Genomic DNA, 25,237 nt, shown 5'->3' with positions numbered 1-25,237 from the left:
GAGCTGGTCCTGAAAGGACAGCGAGTTTCAGGCTCTCACCGGCTCTCCTCCAGATTTATGCTGCTCCGTCACAGGCAAATGACCCATCCTACAAGCCCCTGGACTGTGAGAGCAGAAATGGAAATTCATACTAAGATGGAGTTCAGGCACTCTTGAGTTGACAGCTTTTCCTGTAAAGGGTCAGTCTACAAATACCTTGGGCTCTGGACCACTCTCTGCAGCAATTGCCAGCTGGGTAGTCACAGCACAGACAGCCATAGACATGTGACCAAACAGCTACGACTATATGCCAATCAAACTTTATTTTCTAAAACAGGGAGTGCCAAGTCCCATGGGCCATGAGACCACCCAGGCTTCAGCCTTATGCAGAGAAAGCCATGCCCTGGATGACATGTCACTCCAAAGCACCAAGGCCCGGAGTCTCACGGAAGCCCCACACAAAGCCCCCGGGAAGCCAAGGCAGGATCTCCACCATGAGCAGCCAGGGCTCCTCCTTACACGTCTGAGCGCAGTGGAGACGGACAAGCGGGCAGCTAGATGGAAGGCGCAGGAGGCCTCTTCTAGTCCGTGGCCAGAGCGGTGTGGTCTCAGACGACTGGCCCTAAGCAGCCTCTCGCAGTCCCGTCTCCACAGCAGAGCCTGCTCACCACGCCTCCTGCCCTCCGGCATCTTCTGAGCAGCTGTCCCTGCCCTGCAAACGAGGTAAAAGCCGAAGAAGCTGGCCACTCCGGGCCATGCTGAGCGTCCCAGCTCCTGGAACCAAGCTCAAACCTGCATCTCCCCTGCCTGGCCTGGCAGCGTCCCGGCCGTGGAGGGCTCCCGACCTTCATCTTCTATAGAACACTTTTGAAGAGAGTATATTTTGGCTTTTTATTTTTACTAAAATTTTGTGCACGTATGTCTGTGATTTATTGCAATTTGTTACTTTCAGAAAGGAGGAATAATCATTTCAAGAAGTCTCTGCTGTACTCCAGAAAGCCCTGTTTCCAAGGCCCCCCTGGAGAAGCCAGCTGAGCTCACCCAAGGGGCTCCAACACTGGGTGAATGGAGAGAAAGCACAGAGACAGACACGGACTGCTGGCTCCTGGACTGTGGCACCGGGGCCAGTCACCAAGCATCCGTGTGACCTGCTGCATCGCCAGCCAACGGCAGGATCAAGTGGCATCACTGGAAAAGTCCACGAAACTCTACCGCCGTGTTAATGACCTCAAGCCACAAGGGGAACGTCGAAACGGTCTAGGGTTTATCGCGCTAGCATTTGTTTCTGTAAGAAAGTCTACTGAGTCCTGAGCATGGTGCACCGTCTGGAGACTGGCTAGTCAGTTATCTGGGAAAAGACTCCCTGATGTTAAAGGAGTGATAGTCCATCCTGGAAACATCCCAAATGAGCCACTGCTTTTTTCACATGGCTTAAAACTCTTATTCTTAAACTCTTTAATTCTTAAAGCTTTAACATCTTCCTTAAAACTATCCAAAGCCCACCCAAGGAAGACGGTAATCAATCAGGGCCCAACATTTCCCTCCTGTCAAGGTGAAAGGAGCACCTGTGAGTCGCCAAGGAAGCAACATGGCGCCTAACCTCGGGTGAACTGACCGTGTGGTCACGCACAGATTCAGGCTCCTCCGCAGTCCTCCGGCAGCACACAAGGACTCTCGGTTCCAGGAACATGCCACACAGGGATGCAAAAAGCGGGAGAGTCACTGGCACAGAGTTAAATGTCTTCAGTTTCAAATAATGTGCCCATGGCCAAGAAAGGCAGTGAAGACGACCTCCCTGGTTCCCCCCAGCGCGAGCCAACGCCAGCACTCGCTCAGCAGGACTCCCGCTGGTGAACCATTGCCACTAAAGTGGGACTCGGAGGCCAAGGATTCACTGAGCTACTTTTCTTCTGCAAAGCAATGTCTCTCTCCCAGTCGTGCTTGAATATGAGCCCGGAGGGAGCAGCCGGCACTTTGCGGGCTGCACCCCCGAGGAACACAGCTCCGGGCTGCTGGCAGCACGTAAGGGCCTGGAGAGGGCTCCTTGGAGACCAGTTTCTGCTTCTCTTTTAGATAAAGGAATACAGTAAATGGAAGCCCACATAAAATCTCGAGTTCCCATGAACCGACAGTCACATCCTGCTGGACCAAGCCTTCCCACGGAGACCTGGCCTCAGCACTGCTGTTTCGGGTCACATCCATCGCAGGACTGCCCTGTGTGGTAGGATGCTGACGGCAGCCCTGGCCTAGAGCCACAAGATCCCAACTGCACTACCTGCCTAGCAGCCAAGTCCCCAGGCGTGCTAGATGATCAAGATAGCCTCAGGTGAGAGCCGTGCCAACAGGCTCCTACATGGCCTCTATGGAAATACAAGGCCAGGCCCCAGGAGTCTCCACAGCTGTTAAAATGCTGCCAAGCCCCAAATGTTCATCACATCACCAAGAATGTTTTGTGCAGCATCTATCCTGTGCCAGTCCCTCCCAAGGAGGGATACCCAGAATGCTCTAAGACACCGATCCTCCCACCTTGCGTGGGGCTCCTGTCAGCAGGGTGGGCCTCTCCCTCAGAGGTGACCCCAGGCTCAGCACATTCCATTCCCTGGCCCGACCCAAATCACTGTTCAGACCCCTGGGCTCCCTGAGGGGTCTGCCACCCCCTCTGGCATCACGGAGAGCTCCCTGCCGTGGCACCAGACCCAGAGCTGTGGCCGTGGCTCCACGCCCCACCCTGCCCTGCCCCTGGACTCAGAACCTGCCTGTAAAGTGGGCAGGGATGGCTGGAGAGGCCCGCTCCATGTCCCCTTTCTGTGTGTCCACTCCAGGTCCGCCCTCAGCTGCAACAGACTTCAGGCCTGGGCGTGGCCCACTGGCCATTAGCTGGTGTGAAAACAAACTTCCCCACAAGGTCAAAGCCCAGGCCGTCCTTACAGGGAGAGAGAAGCCCAATGGTCTGCTGGCATGAGAAGCTGCACAGAATGAAACCACATCCCGGCTCCCTTTCCTCTGCTGTACACAGAATGCAATTGTGACGCAGTATTTTTATGGAAAGCCTGCTAACTGTTTTCATGAAATAAAGTACTGTGATGTCCTAAAAGCTCGCTGCTTTCTCCTGATTCTGTCTTCATCACTAGAAGGAAATGTAAGAAGACATCCGGACCAGAAAGAACCTCACCCCAGCCCTGTCGTGGAATCACCACCCACAGACAAAACGGGGAAAAATAAAGCCGAATTCTGATGCACTGAGTCCCTCTAACTTAACAGCTCAACGTAAATCTTTTACTCAGGACAGAAGAGAGCCTTCCCCAGAGACCTGGCAACAGGTCACACTCCAGTTAGTTTGACCTACATTTCAGGTGACTTACAATAGTTTTTTCATCAGAAGGACAGTTTTTAAATGAAAAATCATCTGAGAAGATCCTAGTGAAGCTCCCAAGAGAAAATTAGAGAATATTCTTTGACATCTCTGGGCGCTTAGTTCCAGTCAGTTCCTTCCATCACTCCCCCAACCCCTCCCCCTCCCCGTACCCCTCCCTCACCCCCTCCTCCTCCTCCAGACTTGCACTTTTCTCATCAGGCATGTGGCTCTCAGACTCTTCTTCCTCTTCCCGAGCCAAGAGCTTTTTAAAAACCTGAAACTCCTCGGCAGAAGAACAGGCTGTCCTGGCCAAAAACTCGGCTTCTGAAACTCTGAGAATGTCCTTGAGTGAAGGGTTGGCGACCTGTGTCTGCCCCTTCTTATCAGGAGTCTGGTACCTTCCCAGGCGCTCGAGGAACACGTGTCTCTGCCTGGTCTTGGCTATGGAGTACTGCAGGAAGTCGCTCCTCACCACGTCCACGTGCTGGAGCCCCATCCTAAAATAGGCATACTGGGGCAGACACAGTTAGGAATCTCAGGCGCAGAAACCTGAACCTCTTGTTCCATAATCCATATAAACACAAGTTATCTAAAAGCACTCAAAAAGAACTGCCTGTTTAACAGTGGCAGGACACTATGATACCAGCATTTGCATGATGGCTGAGTTTTCAAAGCATATTGAGAAAAACGCAGAAAATAAAAGTGCAGGAGAGAGAAATTAAGATCTGTTTTTCTTCAGATAGGGGAAGGAAAACTCAGTATGGAAAAAATATGCAAAAATTTCAGAAAAAAGTCATCATAATTGTTACCAAAAAACTAGAACAATTGTCAGTTACATCAAAAAATTAACAAGCAAAGTATGTTCTAAAGATTGGAAGATTTTGGCTCTAAGTTGACTATTTCAAACAGAGACCCCATTTGGACTCCAAGAATGGGACTGGGTCATTCACTATTAATGGCAGAAAAGCTGCAGAGCAGGTTTTACTGTAAACAAGTGAAAGAGCCAAAACCAGATTCTCTCTGGGTGGTGCATGTGGAGGACCTAAGCCATTTCCCTGTCTGCTCCCCCTCAGGGTGCCCTCACCGGCAGAGCTGACACGTGCCATGACTGGCCTGCTCACCAGTCAGCCACTCTCACCTGGAATTTGTATTCCAGTTCAGCGGGGTCCTCCTGAAGAACGTGAGGGCAACTGTGCAAAATCTGGGTCACCTGCCGCCCCGTGAAGAGGCACTTCTCTCTGAGAACGTTGACGATGCTGTCAAGGTCACGCTGACGCACGGTGAAAATGTCAGGGTAACACTGAAGTACCCTCTTTAGTTTCCCTGCAAGTACATAATTCCAGGACATTCCAGAAACCCAAGGGGCCAGTTGCACCCAATTAAAGCCAGCATTTAGAAAGCAGACAAGGATCCTGCACAAGCAAGTCAGCTTCATCCATGTCTTCCCAGAGCACCACGGACGTGGAGGGGCCAGAAGAACACATCTCCCTCTCACGTCTCCAACTCAAGAACCCGCCCTCCCCGGCCTCCCAGCTGAAAGGTGCCAGCTTCACATTCTAGGCCGCCTCCCCCTCCTCCTCACTCCAAAGGAATTTCACAGGGATTTACTGGGAAGATCAGACAGTACCAGGGGATGGAAGCTGTGCTGGGGCTCCAGGCGGATGCTCACCTCCATAATAAAAGTCACGGAATCTTTCACAACCAACATTCCTAAAACCTGGGAGCCTGACCTCATTGGAAAGGGGTCCCAGGACAACACTGAATGTGACAGCAGGAACGGTATGGCGAGCAGCCACGGACACTGATGTCCCAGCCCACTTAACAGCTCATTGGATGACCTTTCACGTCATCCAAACCAGGACATTTTGGAGTGAAAGAAACCCTATTAATAACTGCATAAGGATAACTGGTAGACACTGAGACTATTGTAGGCAAACTGGGGCATGTGGATAGTTGGGCAAAACTTAGTACTTGGCAACTTGAGTTATTTAAACTGCTAATTAAAATCTTCCTAGCGGTTAAGTTAGTCACTGTCTTGCTAAAACACATTGGGAATTAATTTCAGGAGCTCATACGCTCTCTCTGTCGCTGAAGGCGGTGCTGAGCTGGCTAGCTCATGGCCACAGCACACAGGCATAGAGTTTAGCCTTTAACAGGTCACCTGTTAAGAAATACACAAGGCTATATTTTTGCTTGTGTTGAGAAGAAGGAGGCCTATCAAGATCCTCTGAAATAGTGGATCCCCAACCCTTTTCTCCCCACCCCAACAGTATCTTACCAGTAAGAGTCAAGAATGAAAAAAAGAACAGTGGAAACCCTCTGGTCAAAGTGGGTAGGGGTCCTTGGAGACCTTCACGGGCCCCAGGCCCCTTCTCCAGAAGGCCCCAAAAGAGACTGAGTGAATCTGTGTATCCTTGAGGCATGAACCCTGTTGGGGTAGAGCTGGGGACTAGAGGGACCAGCCACGCCGACATTTCCAAGAACCTGGTAAGACCTCATGTTCCACAGTGAATCACGACACCTAGTTGGAATCCAAGTCTTTACAAGGGACTTTGTAGATCTTTGGCTTTTCCATCACAGACACAAAGTACAAGTCAAGTTGAACATCAAAAGTCACACACATACATGTACACAAACATCACATATGCTAACATTTACCTGCTGTATGCATACCATGTTCTAGATGCTGGAGCTCCTACAACAGAACCCAGGCAAAGTCCCTGCCTGTCACTCAATCCCCGTGCCCTCTGGTAATGCCCTCTGCAGAGGTCCCTCCTCTCCCTCACATCTAAGCTAAACCACACATTACTCACCAGGCCGTTTCCCAGAAGCCTCCCTAATCCATCTCACCTGAACTATACACTCCCTAGCTCTGATTCCTCAGCACCATAAATGACATTACACCTTCTCGTACCTTCTCCAAGACCAAGCTTCCTCAGGTAACTGGAGCGCTTCCTCATTTGCATTATAGGCAGTTTCAATAATTGAGGACTTTTCTTCAAGGCTACATACACAGGCTCTGGATTCAAACCCAACAGTAGTAATTCTGAAATGATGTCAAGCAACTGTTGAGGGTGGGTACCTGGTTGTACACTGAGCAGTCCATGAATGTGGACATCACTGAAGCCCATGTCCACGAGGGAAAGGACGACCTCCTCTCGCTCCAAGGACCCTCGAGCCACAGGAGTCCTCTGCTTCTCAAGGAGGCACTGAGTCAGATTTGTCCTGCACTCTGGTTCCTGAACATCATTTTTGGTTTCAACATAGGTTTCCTCAAGGCCCCCTCCATTGGAGGCCATGGTCAGTCTATGAAGCAAAGAAGCAGTCACCCTCTTCTGTGCTCCATGAAGAGTCTGCCCAGCAACACAGGCCCAGGTGAGGGGGATGAGGCAGTGCCGACCAAAGGCCTACAAGACAGCACGCACGGGAGTCAATCCTTCCCCGCCCCAGTGGAGTGGACACCACAAGATTTCTGAGCCAAGGTATTCAGTGCCTCGCTCCCACACCAACCTAACAGTTTTAGTAAGCAATCTGCAAAATCATATCTGAACTTAAAAATCCTGCAGAGAAGGAAGTTCACGTAAAGAGAACAGAGCGTTGCAAGATGGTGGAGATCAGAATCAAGCAAGTCTTCCATTAGCTTTTGCTGTTGCAACTGAGGGAAACGGGCAGGGGAGAGAGAACCACTTCAAGTTAAAGCTAGCTTGGGTGGGGGTACTTTCCCCCTACCCTTTAAGGTTCAGTGAGGGTATGGGGGGCTGCCAATTTCACTGAAAATAGATTAAGAGGGAGAAAAAAGGTTTGTTCATATGCATACGGCATGAGGCGGCTCCCCAAAAGGCTAAGATTACCGACTAAATAGGGTGGCAGGGGAGGCTTCTACGGGAAGAACAAACTGGTTTCTAGGGGAACAACCTGGAGGGAGATAAGTCTGTGATGACAGTTTCTTTATGCAGATACAGGTCGCCCTCTTTTCCTTCCTTCATGACCATGAAACTCCCCAGGAGAGTCCTTAGCATCCTCACTCCCAAGAGTTTCTGCTATTGATGAGGGAAGCTCCGAGAAGGCTCTGCCGGTAGCTACTGAATCTCAACTGTCTTTACTGTAAAATAATTTTCACGCCACCTCTGGGGGTCCGAATTTTGGTACCCACACTTGAAAAATCTGGACCTCGCCCTCGTCAGCCAGCTTGCGTACACAATTCCCGCCGACTTCAAAAACCCAGCAGTCAGGCGAGCGCGTAACCAGGCACCGACCTCGCCGGCACCCCGCAGCTCTGGCATCGCGCCCGAGCCCCTCTCCCGCGTCGCGGGCCGCCGCAGCCCGTCCGCCGGGCGAGCCGCCCCCAAGCCCGCCAGGCTCGCCCCCGGGCTCGGGGGCCGCCGGCCGGGGGCAGGCGCACTACAGGCGCGCTGGCGGGGCAAAGCACCGCGGGCCCAGCGGCAGCGGCGGGTCGGCGCACCCCGGCCCCGCGCGCCACCCCGCGCGCCACCCCGCGCGCCACCCCGCGCGCCACCCCGCGCGCCACCCCGCGCGCCACCCCGCGCGCCACCCCGCGCGCCACCCCGCGCGCCACCCCGCGCGCCACCCCGCGGAGCCCTGGCCCCCAGCGCGACCTCACCCGCCGGCCGAGCGCAGCCATAGCCCGGACGCGGCCTCTGCGCCCTTGGCGCCGGAAGCAGGGCCGCCACTTCCTCCCTCCGTGTCGCCGCTTCCGCCCTCCGTGTCGCGAGCGCAGAAGCGCGGGAAGCGGGTTCCGCCGCCCCCCTGCGAGAACGTATCCCGCGCGGCGCCGGCCGGGCCCGGGGTTTCCGCTCGTGCAGCGACTCGGCTTGACTGTATGGAGACCCGCGTCCCAGGGCGGCAGCGGACGCGCACGCTGAGGGCAGGTGTGTCCCGGCGGGGTTCACACGCCCGGAGGAACCCGAGGGATGGAAGGACGGAGCCGGGCCCGCCGCACGTCCCGTCTCCTCTGGGGCGGAAACCCAGGGGCGTTCCGGGCTCCCTTGTATTCACCCTCGAACTCCAGATCTAGACCTACAGTGGTTCGGTTGTACATCGGCACATCTTTCAGAAGGACAGTTGTGAAAAAGAGTTAAAAGGTGTGCTTTCTTAGCTGCCTAAACTCCAGAGCCTTAACTTACAAGCATTTCTTGTTTTATCTGCTTGGTTCTGAACTGAGAAAAATAACCTGCTTCTTGCATGGTCACAATACACAGAGTACTTGCTCTGTGCCAGGCACTAGCTATAAAACGTATGTTTTTACAAAGGGATTATGTCAAAGAAAAGGAAGGTTTTAAACTGCGTGGAATAAAATTGGCTGTTTTTGTTTGTTTTTTACTCTAAGTTTCTTCTTAAAATACTCCAACTGTCAGCACCTCAAATAAATTATGTGAATGCTTTTACATCCAAAGCTTAAGAAAATCCTCGTGTGCTATCCCCACTCCCAAACAGGGTTGGCTCCGCCGGCACCCAGGGATTAATTACTCTAATCAGGTGACAGCAACGTCAGTCCTCTGGAACTGAGTCCCTGGAGTCGGGCGGGGACCTGCGAGGAAACTGTCGGCCTCCACCTCAGCGCTATGTCATTCTTTCTAAGAACACTCAAAGCATCAGACCTTCCACTGCCAACAGATTGAGTTTTAATTATCTTTTCTTATAAAGAAGTAACAGTTCTTAGAGCCAGGACTTTGTATTCTCAGCCCACTGTACACCTGTCGGAAAAAATAAAATTCTGTAACTTATGTCTTAAGTATCATAAACACTACAAGGAACAACTTTTGGGTTTTCTCTTAGAACATCAAGAAGCTCCTCTGAACTCTGCTGAGTAAACGTCACTAACTTTTTAGTACACACTTTCCATTTCTAAGAACCCTGCCTTTACTGTCCCTGACAGAGGAGGGTCTCCTGTGACAGCAGGCGCCAGCAGTGCCTTGTAAGGGAAGCGGGTAGGCATAGCCCGCGTCCTGGTAGATGAGTATAACATTAACTGTTAGCTGAGCCTCCTGAGATTAGAGGCCAGTTGAGTGCCTCCTAAATGAGCATTAGGAAGTGAGCCCGGGACCCTACCAGAAGCGGCCTGGCCCGTGAGGCTCTAGGTAGGGGAGCCTTGGAACCTGCAGGAAGCAATGTGTGGGAAGGAGGGTTGGGGGTCTTGATTTTATTCTCCCTGCTGTCTCAGCAGAGGACAAAACTGCAAGGCTCCCTCTTATCCCTAACCACTTCCTCCCCTCCAACAGGTACAGAACAGAGGCCGGCTCTCCTGGACTGCAGCTGCTTCCATCTCGGAGGGTGGGCTGGAGTTGTGGGGCAGGGGCATCTGAGTGACAGCTGCACTGGGACCTGAGCAAGATGGAAGCAGCCAGTCAGGGCTGGATACCCCCACACGGTGTGGGGTACACCCTGGGGGGACACCCCCATTAGGCCGCAAGGTGAGGCCTTGGACAGGATGCCCCCATATGATCACAGAAGTGGGGCCTGAGCTGGCTGTCGGGTGGCAGGGAGGGTGTCGTGGGTGGACAGCAGAGTCCTGCTACAGACCTCATGCATAGCACAGGCCCGACAGATGGTGGGCCGGGCCAGGACAGGTGTGCAGAGGGGTAAGGGAAGTGCCTGGGAACACCACAACCCCCTACCCTCTTTAGACTGAGCGAGCTGCAGAGTTTGGGGCCCACCCACCCGCATGGCAGGGACCTCCAAACTGACCAAGGCTGAACCTCTCTACAGCTATGGCAAGTGCAGCACAGAAACAGGAAAACAACTGAAGTGCTTCCCACACCAGCTTCGTGGAAGAATGCATACAGTCCAAGCAGGTAAATATTTACTAACAAAACTGCTTTAATTTGGAAACAGTTCAAAAAAATAAATTAATGAAATAGTCTGGCCATCGGGCTAACCAGTGCTACAAATTCCACATATCAGATGGGCATATACAAAGTCAAGAAACAACAACACATGCATATAAACAAAAGAAAATTAAAAGCATCTAATGTGCCTCTCAGAAGTTCACAAATTAAAAGCCTTCTCACAGTACAAAACTCAGCTCGACACTAGAATGCTTTTTCAAGGTCATGGAAAAATGAATTCCAAGTATATTTCATAACCTAAACAACAGTATCAGGAGCCTTTGTTTTAGCATTTAGCAAACTTGCACATGAGTTTTTTAGAAGGTGAACTGGGCCCAATTCTTGAGACTTTACTTCTCTGAATGAAAACAAAATGATTCCTAGCAGAGTGAAGAAAAGCAGCAGGAAGCTGGTGCTCAGCTACCCCCACGGGCCTCCCTGGGGCACGAGGCCCTGCACTGCCCCGGGGAATGGGCCACTTCACTCAGGCTCCTGTTCTCCACCTCCAGACTCACAGTGGACAGAACGCTGCTTTCTGAAGAAAGAAGAGGATAATGTATCACATGCTATCAACACAAATTTCTAAAATGCCTCCCTCTGGAAGAGTTCCTATGAGCAAAAGACATCAGAGAGACACCTCGGAACCATCCAGCAATGTTCTAGAGTTCCCAGACCCTGCCGAGGTGCTTCAGGGACTCTGTCCCCAGAACCATCAACACCAGCTTGGTCTGCCCTCTCTGAGCAGCAGTGACCAGACAACCAGGCTGCTGGAGCCTCGCCTGAAAAGCCAGGGGCCCCCCCAAGCTCCCCACTCACAGAGCACTGCACTCACTGTGGCCTTACCTCCCCTTCAGCCTGCTCAGACCATGGCCAGCTGCTCTTCTCAGACCCTCCACCCCCAGCTCCTGCCCTTCTGTGGGTACCTCCTTGTCAGGGGTTCCCACGGCTGCTCACCCACTTTCGAAGGCCCAGAGCCAAGCTCTGAACCCCAGTGATGTTCAGGTATCTCTGGAATAGAATCAAGCCCTATTGTTTCACAGATGACACGCCAGCTATGGGCCCTGACGTGGTACACAGGCCACACCTCTTACCTGGCTTGTTTACTTGACACACCTCATCCCATGTGTAGTCAGCCAGGTTAACGGGCTGCGTCACCCAAGGGTCTGTCACCAGCTTCTCCAAGGTGGTGCGCTGCTCAGGGACAGGCTGCAGCAGCCCAGATATGAGGTTCATGAGATCTGGGGGACATAAAGCCCTGTGGTGGGCATGTGGCCAGAAGACCAATAGTAGGTCTGAGGTCAAGAGGAGCGCGCATCAGAACGACAGGTCCTGGGTCCACCCCTCGACTGGGTGGGGGGCAGCCTGGGAACTTCCATGTTCAGCTGGCACCCCAGGGAGCTGGCATACAGGCGCAGCTGTGCTTTTTGGAGGCTGCAGAGTCTGTGCCTTGGAACGATGGCTGGCGTTGGGGACCCGGCCTTGCTCACTTAACCAACATGTGGTGCTTCCCAACCGTGGCCTGTTCTCAGGCTCTGGCTGTGCAGGGCTGTGAATGACACATGGTTCTCATGACGGGGATGGGAGGGAGGTGGCCGGCAGCCCACTCCCCAGACGGTCCCCAAGGAAGGGAGCACAAGCTCCAAGAGCTGCAGCCTTGAGTCCGGACCTGGGTCCCATTTCTTCTAACATGGGTGTCACCGCAGCCAGGGCTGCTCTGGGCCTTACTGTCCCAGCAGGGTATCCAGCAGCCTCGTGAGGGAGCACCTGTAAGAGCCTTTGAGAGTGGAACAGAAGCTGCAGGAGGCATGGTTCCACAGGAATCCCGAACTTCATCAAAGCTCTAAGAATCCCTGCTGGGCTGCTCTGGACTACCATGTGTCCCCCACTTCCTGTGTGGAAGCCCGAGCCCCCAGGTGAAGGCACCGGGAGGTGAGCTCTTTGGAGGCAGTCAGGGTTAGAGGGGTCATGTGGAGGGACAGAGCCCTCCCCAGGAGAGCCATTGGTGAGCTCGCACCCCCTCGCCACCACGCGAGGACCTGAGGAGGCCCCAGCAGCACCGCGTCTGCCGGCACCCTGATCCAGACCCACAGACCCCAGACGTGGGCAGCTCGTGTCTGTGCTCAGCCCCATCGGTGAGGCTCTGTGACGGCAGCCTGGCCCGACCAAGACGGGCCTCCGACTTGAGCAGAGACTCCACAGCACAGGCTTCGCGCATGGGGACCTTTGCTGCTTCACCACTTAGAAGGATGAATGACTACCGTGGGGTCACAGGACGTCACAACTGGGAGGGGCCCAGAAACTGTGGCCCCCGAGGCCTTTCTGGCCGCCAAGCCCAGTCCTGCCTCCCCCTCTGGCCTGCACTTCAGATGCCCGCCAGAACTCATGGCCCTGAGGGAAGCCAAGCTCACGTCGCTGCCTCCAGGGGAGCCTGCAGTGGGTCAGAAACTCCCAGACTTCCCAGAGCCGCCAGGGGGCCGAGTCCCTCCACTGCCCCCGAGGGATGAGTTTCTGACCAGAGTGCGAGGTCTTGTAGCCACTGCCACAGCCACTAACATCTCCCTCTCAGAAGAGGGTCCCACACCCCAAGGGAAAGCCTCAAAAAAACAAGATTATCTTAATGTTTTAGTCATCTTCATATTATCCCATGTCCAGATCAAAATACTGGGCAATTTCAGTGTGGACAGGGGTGCTTAGACAGGAAGCAGGCAGGTGCCGGGCTGCCGGCGGCTCGCCACCTGTGCCCACACTTACCTTCCGACACCAGGAACGGGGGGTTCACGGCAGCTGCCATGGTCTCCTCCAGCTCGCAGAAGGGGTTCTCCTCAAAGACAATCGTGTACAGCGTCACTCCCAGCGACCACATCTCTAGCTCTGGCCCCCTGTACCTGTGAGGGGGCAGAGGAGGCACTCGGAGTGGGGTGCTCAGCCAGCCCAGCCCCCACGTCACCCGGGAGTGGCTCCCAGTGAGTCTGCCGCACTCAACCACATCCTCACACACTCAACGTCCAGCACTTTGGCCCCCACTGCCAGCCACACGCTGGGGATGGCGGGGGGGAGCACAGCCACGGGGCCCAGGCAGCCAACCAGAGGACGAGACGCACGGCATGTGGAGGCAGGGCAGGGCTTCCTGGAGGAGGTGGGGAGCAGCACAGTGGGGCAGAGTACTTCCGGGCCCCACAGGAGCTCAGCTCACCAGGGCCACAGGGAGCCTCCACAGTACCAAGACAGAGCGGTGTGCCCTTCAGAAAGAATGGCCCAGGTGACTCATGAAGGGTGCTCGAGGTGAGACTGGCACAGGCGAGAGCTCCTCACGGATAAAGTGAGGGGTGGCAGCAGGGACAGAGCAGAGTGGGCGAGAAGGCACGGGGCCGTCCGGGCAGCTGGGCAAGGGAAGCACGCTGTGGGGAGGCCCTGGGGCACACTGTTCTGATTTCTTGTAAACACCCTCATCCCAACTACCACTTATTGGGCTCCTATGAGATGCCCACACTCTGCCAGGCATTTACCTGGTTCAATCCTAAGCCTCACAACAACTAGCAAGAGAAACATCACCTCCACTTATGTAGAAGCAGCTGCTGCCGGCGGGGCCGGGCCCGCCACACGCCCGTGCTTCCCCAGGCAGCTGGGCGCTTAGGCCCGGAGCTCCTGGCCAGAGAGCCGCTCTGGGAACCCGGGACATTTCACCAGACCTCGAATTCAGACAAGGTGGCCGCGAGGAGCTGGTGAGTGAGAAGAACCCTGGGCAGAGCCTCTGAAGGGGCCGCAGAGAGGCAGGGGATGCCAGGGCGCAGAAAGCTAGGACGGGGCCACAGGGGAGGGGAAGGGCAGGGGTAGATGGGAGGGCAGGAGAGGGTGAGGAGGGGGCACCAGGAGGGCAGACCTCAGAGAACTGAGGGGATAAAAGGCTGCAGGAGCTCAAGCAAGAAAAGCAGACTCGACACTTTCTGTTTTGTGTTGTTTCTGTTTTGGAGAGAGATTCCAAGAATTCTGGAGGTTGAAGAGAAAAATCCAACAGAGTACAACAGGGGTCAGCAGACTTTCTTCATAAAAGGCCAGGGAGTGAACATTTCGGGCCCAGGGTCCACGACAGGCCTATTGCCACTACTCCACTCTGCTGGGCAGTATGAAAGCAGCCAGACGCTGTGTGAGCAACCAGCATGGCTGTTTTCCAATAAAACTTTACTTATAAAAACAAGTGGTAAATTCAGATGGCCAACAGGCACATGAAAAGATGGTCCACATCGCTAATCATCAGAGAAATGCAAATTAAAACCACAATGAGATATCACCTCACATCAGTTAGGATGGCCACCATCCAAAAGACAAACAACAAATGTTGGCGAGGCTGTGGAGAAAGGGGAACCCTCCTACACTGCTGGTGGGAATGTAAGTTAGTTCAACCATTGTGGAAAGCAGTATGGAGGTACATCAAAATGCTCAAAACAGACTTACCATTTGACCCAGGAATTCCACTCCTAGGAATTTACCCTAAGAATGCAGCAATCAAGTTTGAGAAAGACAGATGCACCCCTATGTTTATTGCAGCACTATTTACAATAGCCAAGAATTGGAAGCAACCTAAGTGTCCATCAGTAGATGAATGGATAAAGAAGATGTGGTACATATACACAATGGAATATTACTCAGCCATAAGAAAACAAATCCTACCATTTGCAACAACATGGATGGAGCTAGAGGGTATTATGCTCAGTGAAATAAGCCAGGTGGAGAAAGACAAGTACCAAACGATTTCACTCACCTGTGGAGCATAAGAACAAAGTAAAAACTGAAGGAACAAAACAGCAGCAGACTCACAGAACCCAAGAATGGACTAAGTTACCAAAGGGAAAGGGACTGGGGAGGATGGGTGGGAAGGGAGGGACAAGGGGAATAAGGGGCATCACGATTAGCACACGTAACGTAGGGAGGGTCACGGTGAAGGCAGTACAACACAGAGAAGACAAGTAGTGACTCTATAGCATCTTACTACGCTGATGGACAGTGACTGTAATGGGGTGTGTCGTGGGGACTTGATAATGGGGGGAATCTAGTAACCATAATGCTGCTCATGTGATTGCATATTAATGACACACACACACACAAAAAAAACAAGTGGTGGCCTGGCTTTGGCCAGGAGCCACAACTTACTGACCCCGGCACAGAAGGACAAAGAACTGATGAGGGGGATGCAGAGCTCCTGAGGGTGGGATCCAGAGTCAGAGCTCAGGAGACCTGCCTGAGAACCAGTGCAGTGGGGAGAGCATGCAGGGTGCACACCTGTAGGCCGGTGGGGGGCGGGGGGCAGAGGCGCCCCAGAGGGGAGGGCGGGAGGCCGGTGGGCAGTCACCAGGGTCATATGCACCCCTATGTTGCAAGGTCATCAGAGCTTGCAAAGGCATAGACGTGCTCCCAGCCCACACTGTGGGAGCTTCGCAGCTCAGGGGCAAGGGTGGGGGCAGGGAAGCCCACGCAGCACACATTACGGTCCTGTGGACAGTGAACATGCAGTCTCAATCTCACACCAATGACCTGATGGCCCCACAGGACAGGAGAGTGACCCCTGGCACTCTGGATACCATGGTAAGGTAACTGCATCTTAAAGGAAACTCCGAGGCCCTTGCTAGGCTCTGCCCCTCCAGTCTTTCACACTGTCTAATGGCTCTGGATGTGCACAGAGATGGGGCCCAGCACCCTGCTTATGGGGGCCGGAGGACCTGCAGCCTTCAGGTCCCAGCTCTGGAATGAAGGGTGGCTGGAGCCTCTGACAACAGCACAGAGCGATTTCTCCAAGAGCCAAGACTCATCACGGGGAGAGCGTGGCTGCAAGCGAATGCTCTGGACTGAGGCTGCCTGAGGTCAAGTCCAGCTCCGACCAGGTACACCCGAGCCCCACACACCTGTCACATGAGAACAGGACCGAGTGGAGGGGGCACGGGGTGTGGCCCGGCACAGCAGGAACAGCAGCAAAGGTGCACGTGGCGCCCTGGCAGCCAGACTCTCTGACCATGAGCCCTCTGGCAGGGACATCGACTATACCTCCCTCAACTATGAATGGATGGGACAGGAAAATATTTGTGGTCTGGGTCTGACCTTTTAAGTCCATTCTGTACACGTACAGACAGACAGAAATTCATGCAAGGAGAAAGAACACAGAACCATTTCATTTCACTCAAGCCGCACTGGTGTGTGAGCAGCCATCAGCACATGTCCTCTCGCATCGTCTCCTCTCTAAGGTTCCCTGGGACAGACCTGCCAGGCCCAGCTCAGCCTCAGACGTCAGTGGCGCCTCCAGTGAGGAGGACCAGCTTCAGTGTGGATGCCCTGCCTTGGTACTTTTCTACTGCTTCATTTCCTGTAGAGCTAGCCCTACAATATTTACTGGAATAGATGTTATTCCTGTCATCAAAATAAATAAACCACACAGAAAAACGTCCATCATGCATTTGAGGAATCCCAACTTTGGCCCTTTTATCTATCTATCGTAATTTTCTTAACTCTTAATTATGTAAAACACCTAACAACAGTTGATCAAATATAATGAACCCCTGTATCCACCACCCAGCTTCCTGTGGCCAATCTTTCTTTGCCTGCCTGTCCATTTATTTTCTAAAACATACTTTGTCACTCAACACCCTCGTCAGAAAGAGGCATGAACTAATACCATTTCCCACCTCAAGTCCATCCAGTCACAGGGCCCTGATGGGATGGGAAGCAGGCTGCATGCAGCACACGAATACATACGGGTTTCCCAGGAGGACTTCGGGAGCACAGTACTCGATGGTCCCACAGAAGGTGTAGAACAGCTTGCCCCTCTCCAAGTAGGCAGCAGAGCCAAAGTCTATGAGCTTGATCGTAAAGTCCTCGGCGATCACGATGTTCTCGTCCTTGATGTCCCGATGGATGATGTTCTTGGAGCGCAGGTATCCCACCGCCGACACCAGCTGAAATCAGGCCACAGGGGACTTTTTAGAAAAGCAATACAAGTAAAACATGTATTTAAAATAAGGATAAACAAGAAGAAAACAACACGAAGAAAGCAATTATCTAACTCATAATGCATAGGTGACAGCAAAGAACTCAGATGTTGTAGGCCAGGGGCAGTGGAAGCAGCTGGCAGTGGGGTGCTCACCGTGGCCAACGCACACCCTGCCAACAGGGCAGCAGGAGTCCCTGACCCCCGCAGTTCATCACTATTACCATTATTATGGTTCGTGATAAGGACACGTAACATGAGCTCTACTCTCTCAGCAAACCTCTAGGAGACCACGCTGCACTGTCGGCAGTGGGAACCTGTCTCCTGGACTCACTCATCTCACTTGACTGAAACTTTGCTCTCCCACAACACCCCCTTTCTCCCTCCCCCAAATAAATACGTGATGCTAAAGTTCTGTCTGTGGCTACTGAAGAAATCCTCCCAGTGTACATTCACTCACCCCTCCACACACACCACAGCCATCCTGGAAGGGAGGACAGAGACCACAGGCAGGAGGTACAGAGACCACAGGCAGCAAGGACAAAGCCACATGGCAGGCACTCACATGGGTGCAGGTCAGGCGGGACGCGGGCAGTGGGCCCGGAGAAAGCCTGAGCGTGACACCTTCAGTTCACAAGGAGAGAAAGCGCTCGAGGCCTTACAGGCAGAGCTGAGAGCAGAAGCCGAGTCTGCAAACCCTACTCCAGGACCCGAGCAGCTTCTCAGAGAGAAGCACAGCACCTGCGGTACCTTCCCTGATGTGTGCGGGATTCTCTCCCATGTGGACTTCAAGCAGCTCCCCTGGAAATGGGCTTCATTTCAACAAGCCAAGGGCACGAGTGCCCGCTCAGAAAGGGCAAAGCCACGTCAGTCAGCCGGGCCCAGGAAGGCCCCACTGCACAGCTGATGTCACGGATCAACAATGGTGGGCTTTCAGTTCAGCTCAACCAGGATCAGTAAATTCCCTGACCACTTCCACAGTTGGGACACAACTCTACCAACTCGGGCCATGACTTCACAGATGCAATCAGTCATTTTGATCATTAGTGATAACACTGCATTTATAGATGAGTACCTTCTAATCAGAAGCCATAATTAATGGTGGGTTAACTCAGCTAAACTAATTAGCTTGTAATTAACAAGTAAATATGTATTTAAATACATATATATGCAAACATTCATACTTATATATTTATAAACACATTTATATATGCATGCACTGCACATATACACACATACTCATGTGCATACATATGTATTGTGCATGTACTTATATACTCATATGTACATAAACACACATCATACATGTGCATACACATATACATACATATCAGAGTCCAGTTGGGAAACAAACCACACATTAATCTGAATGTGGAAAATTTCATCAAGGTTTATTAACTAGTACCAAGGGGTTAACCACAAAGGGGTGAAGAGAACCTGACCCCAGAAGAGAAGCCACTCTTCCTGCAGGCCCCCCTAGCACCTGCTATACAGGAGAGCTGTCTGCTGAGCAAGCCTTAATAGATTCAGAGCAGAGAGGCACTGCACTGATAAATGGCTCTATGTATATAGAGATTTACATTAGGTAATACAGTTCTGTAAAGCTGCAATTCTGATTTACATTACATATAAATACATGTGATAACTAACACTTATTATGTATGTAGATCTACAAAGAGAGTGTAGATACTTGGTGCAAAATTGTGAAGTACAGAACAATACTGGTGCCTGTCAGTAGCCCCCAAATCACTGAGAGGCAGCAGCTTTTAACAAGTAACTGCTGTGACATCATACAGACACTCTGTTCCCCATGATTTCAGAAACACGATTTTCCCGTGAACTACACAGATGGGCAGGTAACCTTCCACCAGGAAGGCAGAGCATGACACTCTCTTGGCAGAACCATGATGCCTCAAACTTACAAACGGGGGCCTGAGATACTTACTGTCAGAACTTGTGAGAGTTGCAGCTTTGAGGAAGAAATGCCAATTTATGGAAGCTGCATTAGAAATCAAGTCATCTCCAGGAAATAATCAAAGAGCAAATCTGTGAACTGTTCATATCCCCCTTTCCAGGTATTTCTTCATTCTTTCCAGGGAGCTAGGAACAGTCTTGGATTCGGGACCACCTTCTCTTTAAAACTCAAAATAAGAATGATCGTCTTCTCTCCACCTCCTACCCCGATGTCCCTCTCTTCCAGGATGCCTTTCTTTTTTACTAATCACTCTCCCAATTCAGTAATAAGTGGACTAAGATCCATACATGAATAGACATGAAAAAGACCAAAACAAAACACACTGTAAAATTAATTGTCAGAATCCCCATATTTGCTGATGACTTTAATTAGCTGAACAGCTGCCACTCACTGAGATTCACTACATGCTGGACATGGTGCTGCCCTGCAGCCTCCAGGGGACCTGCGATCGGCCCTGTGACCTCTGGGGGCCTGTGATTCAGCCCCGGCAGCCTTGAGTCCCCACAGCCTGATCACATGGTGCTATGTGGTCCCTGCTACAGGCCAGCACGGATTCCTGGGGGTGCACAAGGATTCGGATCAAACGCACAGGTCTGAAAGCCCAGTCTGTCAGCTTTGATGGCTAATTTTTGCAATAGGTATGGGTACTTTATGTATACAAATCAACTTCAAGTACTAAACACCACCCCGATCATTCCAGGATGGTACCTGGCCTCAGATATGTATCTTAGCATGTATCTTACTCCATAACATCAAAAACCTGAAGGTTAGACCCAGCTCACAGTGAGGACTGGGTATGCGCCCCTGGTCTCTGCAGCCTCCAGGACATAGCGACCAAGCAAACCACACCCACCAGCACATCTCCGGCCACTCACTTGTCGGAAGATGTAACTCGCCAGGGGCTCGTCGAGGCTGGGATGGTGGTCAATGAATGCAAAGAGGTCCAAGCCAGAGCCATGCTTCTCCATCACTAGCTGAAAGAATCCTTGGTTTTCAAATACATCCAACATCTGGCAAGAGACAAAAGTACCACATGTAAGAACTTCTCACAGAGCAAGGTACGGGCCTCAATGACGAGCAAACGGTGCCCACCTTGATGATATTGGTATGCTCCACCTTGGACAGAATTGCAATCTCCAAGGTAACTCTCCCAAGTCTGGGGTCCTCAATCCAACAGTCCTCCAAAACCTTGTCCTTCTTAATAAACTTTACCACCACCTATGAGGAACGCAGAGGAAGAAGTAACTGGTGCCATGGAGCCTTGCACCCACTGCTGGCTTGGCAGCAGGCAGGACCCCCACATTCCCCTCCCCCTCGCCCCAGGGACCTGGGAGAAGAAATCCAATGACAGAGGGGAAAACACGAGGCGACAGGGAGGCACGTCTGAGTCGGGAGAAACACTCAGTAGGCCTGTGTGTCCCATAGGAGGCGGGCTGAACACCGGAGGAGCTGGGGAGGCACAGTGTACAGCAGGAAAGAGGCCCTGAGACTGCAGAGTGGTGCCCCAGCACCCCACGACACCCTCCTTTCTCAGCTGAGTCCTGGACGTCCTGGCTGAAAACTGAAACAAGGGGCCTAAGAGCTAGAAACATGTTTGAAGCTGTCATTCACCTTGATTCTGAGAACTGATAAGACAGTTCACAAGACTGATGGACACAAGATAAAAATAAGAAAAATGATGATACCAAAATTAACGATAGTCAATTAGAAAGTGAATAGAAAAAAGATACCATTTAGTCACTGAACATAAGCTCATCACTCAACAGAACGCGGGCCCGGGGTGAGAGCCGGTACAGGGTATGACAGCACCTCGGTGAGAGGGGGCTGAGAGCCCCCCCTCTACGCTTCAGCAAGAGGCCTGAACAGTGGCCCGGAGGCACAGTCTGTGCAGGGGGCAGACAGCCCACCACACACACCGAGGAGGAAGCAGAGGTGCCAGACTACAGGCAGGAGGCTTCCTGAGAAGGTTTCTGCTGGAGAAACTTCTGAGCAAGGGCCCTGGGGTAGGCGCAGCAGCGGGCAGGGGAGCTGGCAGGTGCACATAGACGCCAGGAGCACCCACAGTCCCCAACCACCCCCATATGATGCAGGGGAGGAGGGTGAAGGCCTAGGGACCAGCATGTGGGTGGTGATAGGTGGGCCAGTTCTGAAGATCCCTAAAAGGGAAGGTCACCGTGATCTGACAGGCCAGACAAGAGATGGGAGGGAAAACAAGGTGAGGGTGGATGCAGGAGAAGCTCCAAGGAACCGAGGCAGGAGGCTGCCATCGACAGGGAGAGTGACAGCAACGTGGGGACAGAGCACAGGGAGCCGGGGGCCGGAGGGCGGGGTTGATGGAGAGAGACAGGGACAGAGCATGGGGACAGAGCATGGGGAGCCGGTGGGGAGGAGCTGGCTCCGGCATGAGCTCGAGTTCGGAGGCTTACAGGAGAGACGGCGGCCGCCTTCGGGCTTCAGAGGCAGGCTGCAGAGGGTGCGCAGAGGAGGAGGAGGGCCGCCCGCACGAGCACCAGCACACACCTGAGGAGCTTCAGAAGACAGTTCAGAGCCAGAGGAAAGGGTTAACAGCACAAAAGAATGGAATTCTCCTGAGGTAAGGAAAGCTGTACATGTTCACACCAAAGTCTTACCAAGTATGAAGCAAGAACCCCCACACATAGAAATACATGCTGGTAAAATTTCTGAAGCCCAAAGATTAAAAATAAAAAATAAAAAATAAACAGAAAGAAAAAAATTAGGTTGCTGGTAGGAAAATTTACTTCAAAATAATGCTAATGAATAAAATGTGAGAGGGGAAAAAAATGGTACATCACCACCAAAATATGAGGGAAAAATAAACACCTTTTAACGCATATAAGGATGCAAAGTATGATGCCCATGCATTCTTCCTAGAAAACCCCATAAACATATTCCAGCAGATGAAAAATAAACAAGTAAGGAGAAGAAACCAGATGTAAAAATAAGAGAATCAACAAGAGAAAGACAAGACTTGTACAATACAAACTATAAAACATTGTTCAAAGAAATCAAAGACACTGCAACAAATAGAGGACGCCCTACATTCGCGGGCCACAGGAAGGACAGTGTGACAATGCAGCGACCTGCAGGCTGACCCCAGACTCGAGCGCAGGGACCGCTCTGCCCCATGGGGCCCAATGTGGTCCCCGCAAGCAAGATACCCCCTGATCAGCTGCTTTACTGCATAAGGTATCGGCCTAGCAATATTCAGATTGTCATCTTTGGTTTCTGAAAGGCAGACATATGTGTGCTTCTTTTTAAACCAAGGGAAATTGGGGCTTCTTTCTTCTTCCTTTAGGTATCAGGTCTAAGGAAATCCTAGAGCCCACCAGATTCCTGATTCAAACCACGAATGGGAAGAGCTGCTTCAGCAGAGGTGACAACGAGCTTCAGAATCAGACTCCTTAGAACACGTAACACAAGAGCAGCAAATGTCAGAACCTCTAGGATGTGACCCAAGTGGACACAGAAAACCCAAGACCATAAACATGTTTATTAAGTAATAACTTAAAAAATATTAATTCAGTCTGCTAAGCTAGAAAAATAGCAAAATTAACTCCCAGGAAGTATAAGAAAGGAAACTTATAGAAAACCAAACAAATAGCTGATGCCTGGAACAGACAATTCTTTGGACATAAGTGGCCACAGATATTGATGTGCACATACCACATGGCGGGTGTGCCACAGCCCCGCCTGCCCTGCAGCCTCACGTGGTCATGGACACCACCACGCATGTACCATGTGGCCAGTGTGCCACAGCCCCGCCTGCCCTGCAGCCTCACGTGGTCATGGACACCACCACGCATGTACCATGTGGCCAGTGTGCCACAGCCCCACCTGCCCTGCAGCCTCACGTGGTCATGGACACCACCACGCACGTACCATGTGGCCAGTGTGCCATAGCCCCACCTGCCTTGCAGCCTTACATAATTCTGACATTAAAAAAAAAAAAGAAAAAACTCATATATGAATATAAATGAAAAAAGTCCCAGACAAAAATATTAACACAGCAAACTCAGCAATGCAGTACAAGAACTATAACATAATCAAGGTGGGTTCTACGAAGGTAAGTTGATCAGTGTTATTCATTATATTAATATAACAAATATGAGGATATGGTCACCTCAATAGAAACGACATTTCATATAACTCAACATTCACACTTTTAAAAAAATTTTAGTGAGCTGAAAATAAAACAAAATATCCTCAAACAGAAGGTGTCCATCAAGATATAAAAGCAGCATTGTCATCGACAGGCACAGGGGCCCTGGCCACATGCCTGTTACTGACCATGGCTCTGCGGGTCCTGAGGCCAGCATGGCAGGGAAGGCGAGGGGTGAGGAGGATGGACAGCAGGGAGGAGGGACAAACCGTCCCTGCAGGCAGGGGAACCATCATCGGTCCAGACGGTCAGAGAGGACCCGTGAGAACCAGAGCTACGGGACTCCAGTGCAGACGCACATCGCCCCGGCTCACAGCTTCGGTAAGCCTAGTGGTGAGTGACACAGGGGACAGAGGCGCACACAGGGCCTCCCGGGAATGGCAGGCCAGGATGCGGACTCCCGGGCTGTCCAACAGCACTCGCAGGGACAGGCAGACCGTCACCATATCAGTTCCCCAATCACAAACGCCCCAGCAACGATAGGTCCCATTCCACAGCAGGTGGGGGAGGGAGAGACGGCGAGGCCTGAGGCTCGTGTGGAAGAGGAACAGTGCGAATGGCCGTGGAGCTGAGACGGAGGAAGGCCCCTTGCAGGGAGCCAGCTGGAAACTAAGATGTCAGCCCCTGGGTGCGTTACAGGGGTGAGTCTGCCGGCGCCCTGGCGGGGTACACAGGGCAGCCAGGGGTGAACGTGCGCACTGTTCCCGACCCAGGCTGTGTGCCTGGTGCTGGGCAGGGGCCTCCTATCCTAATTCCACGGTCCTAGAGTTCAGACACAAAGGGCCTGAAGGCATGGAGCCACGTGACGTGGGACCCAGCCCCCTCCTCTCCATGAGCCCCGTACCTCCTTATCCTCCTCCTTGTCCAGCGCGGTCCACACAAAGCCGAAAGCCCCGCAGCCCAGGGGGCTCAGTGTGCTGTACTTGTGGGTGTATGCACCCTCGCAGGCCACTAGCCCCTCCACCTCGATGGCCTTGGGAGGCTCCTCAAACCAGGGTTTGGTTCTGAGCATCTGCAAATGCAGAGGAAGGTCTGAGGGAGCGCAGGCAGCCACACAGGGCAGGAGGCCATGGGTGCGCAGGCCCCGCGGGGGCAGCACCTACCCTGAGCTGCCCTTCCCCACCCCCTGCGCCTGAGGGTGCCCGGCCTGATGCCCTTTCTCCGTGGGGCTCTCCATGCGGCCTCAACATATCGGTGCAAACTTGCACCTGTGTGGAGACACATTCACACACTACCCTGCTCACAGGCAAGTACAGATTTAAAATCCTACGTGGGGCTAACACTTCCACAGGGTATCAGAAGGCAGCATCAAAAGGCTGCAGAGACCCTCTTCCCATCCCAGGAGAAACAGGTGCTGATGGGTAAGGGTCTCCACCGAGAAAGGCAAGAACAGGTGGGGCTTCTGGCAGTACCGACCTCGCCTGGGCTGGGCGCAGGCAACTCGGGCGCAGAGTGTGCGGGGCTCAGCAGGGTGGCGGGCAGCAGGCAGGTCCACATGGCTGAGTCCCGGTGGCTGTGGAGCAGGTCTTTCACCAGCCAGCAGCAGAACAATGCCGCGGAGCCGTGGAGCTCCACCCGCTTCACCTCAAACTGCACGCCTGCAGGGGACCAGAGCACAGCCCCATACTCAGAGGGCCCTCTGCGTGCACAGGGGACGCCACGGAGGGCAGGCAGCAAAAGGACACGCGGGCCGCAGCTCGGCTGTCCATGGGGGCAGCCAGAGGTGAGGGAGAGACCTGCGGCCGCCGGCCACCTCGGGAAAGCCCGCAGAGCCTGCCTTCACCACAGCCCTATACACTGGAGTTTACGCATCCGGGTGACAGGAACGTGGCCAGCCTCTACTGAAACCGCACACATTCCATTTAAGCTCTACACACACAAGCGTGCATAGAGCACTTATGTGTTTATACATGTAATTTGATTCATGGAT

The 25,237-nt window shown here is 52.7% G+C and overlaps 3 protein-coding genes across 14 annotated transcripts in view; 1 reads left to right on the top strand and 2 right to left on the bottom strand.

Moving 5' to 3' along the window:
* The window catches only part of SNED1 (sushi, nidogen and EGF like domains 1), a 76,322-nt gene extending 73,389 nt beyond the window's left edge, over nt 1–2,933 (top strand). For 3 of the 5 annotated variants that reach the window (XM_036901283.2, XM_036901279.2, XM_036901280.2), the window contains one exon: nt 2,802–2,928. In XM_036901283.2, the coding sequence (XP_036757178.2) occupies nt 2,802–2,856 (55 nt within the window). In that variant the 3' untranslated portion in view covers nt 2,857–2,928. Of the gene's footprint in view, nt 1–2,801 lie in introns of all 5 variants that reach the window. The other 2 variants (XR_008998104.1, XM_057503335.1) reach the window with 2 other exon arrangements.
* Nucleotides 284–8,239, bottom strand: MTERF4 (mitochondrial transcription termination factor 4). Of its 3 annotated transcripts, none has more exons than XM_057503339.1 (5): nt 7,956–8,238; nt 6,249–6,741; nt 4,473–4,657; nt 3,733–3,845; nt 284–691 (listed from the first exon to the last, which is right to left on the bottom strand). In XM_057503339.1, exons 1-5 carry the CDS (start codon nt 7,974–7,976, stop codon nt 301–303), a joined length of 1,203 nt encoding a protein of 400 aa, XP_057359322.1. In that variant the 5' UTR covers nt 7,977–8,238; the 3' UTR covers nt 284–300. The 3 variants fall into 3 exon arrangements, with proteins under 3 accessions (XP_057359322.1, XP_036757194.2, XP_036757191.2); XM_036901299.2 differs by lacking the exon at nt 284–691 and adding an exon at nt 857–2,985 and having other exon boundaries at nt 7,956–8,239; XM_036901296.2 differs by lacking the exon at nt 284–691 and having other exon boundaries at nt 857–3,845.
* A 1,908-nt stretch (nt 8,240–10,147) lies between these two features.
* Nucleotides 10,148–25,237, bottom strand: part of PASK (PAS domain containing serine/threonine kinase) — a 37,899-nt gene continuing 22,809 nt past the window's right edge. For 4 of the 6 annotated variants that reach the window (XM_036901290.2, XM_036901289.2, XM_036901291.2 and 1 more), the window contains 8 exons: nt 24,724–24,905; nt 24,152–24,319; nt 20,220–20,345; nt 20,003–20,137; nt 16,921–17,120; nt 12,931–13,064; nt 11,271–11,417; nt 10,148–10,714 (listed from right to left, as the gene is read on the bottom strand). In XM_036901290.2, coding sequence (XP_036757185.2) covers nt 10,596–10,714; nt 11,271–11,417; nt 12,931–13,064; nt 16,921–17,120; nt 20,003–20,137; nt 20,220–20,345; nt 24,152–24,319; nt 24,724–24,905 — 1,211 coding nt within the window. In that variant the 3' untranslated portion in view covers nt 10,148–10,595. Of the gene's footprint in view, nt 10,715–11,133; nt 11,418–12,930; nt 13,065–16,920; nt 17,121–17,668; nt 17,777–20,002; nt 20,138–20,219; nt 20,346–24,151; nt 24,320–24,723; nt 24,906–25,237 lie in introns of those variants that run through there. The other 2 variants (XR_008998102.1, XM_036901294.2) reach the window with 2 other exon arrangements.

Source organism: Manis pentadactyla, chromosome 6 (assembly GCF_030020395.1).
Source record: "Manis pentadactyla isolate mManPen7 chromosome 6, mManPen7.hap1, whole genome shotgun sequence".
Classification (NCBI taxonomy): Eukaryota; Metazoa; Chordata; class Mammalia; order Pholidota; family Manidae; genus Manis; species Manis pentadactyla.
The sequence above is the reverse complement of the archived record's forward strand: the minus strand, read 5'-3'. Positions and strand labels throughout refer to the sequence as shown.

Coding starts and splice junctions, on each gene's coding strand:
- MTERF4 (XM_057503339.1), bottom strand. CDS start 7,976: ATGGCTGCGCTCGGCCGGCGG. Junction 3,846..4,472: donor AACTGGAATACAAATTCCAG/GTGAGAGTGGCT, acceptor TGTCTGCCCCAG/TATGCCTATTTTAGGATGGG. Junction 692..3,732: donor TTCCTCGAGCGCCTGGGAAG/GTACCAGACTCC, acceptor CCTCGTTTGCAG/GGCAGGGACAGCTGCTCAGA.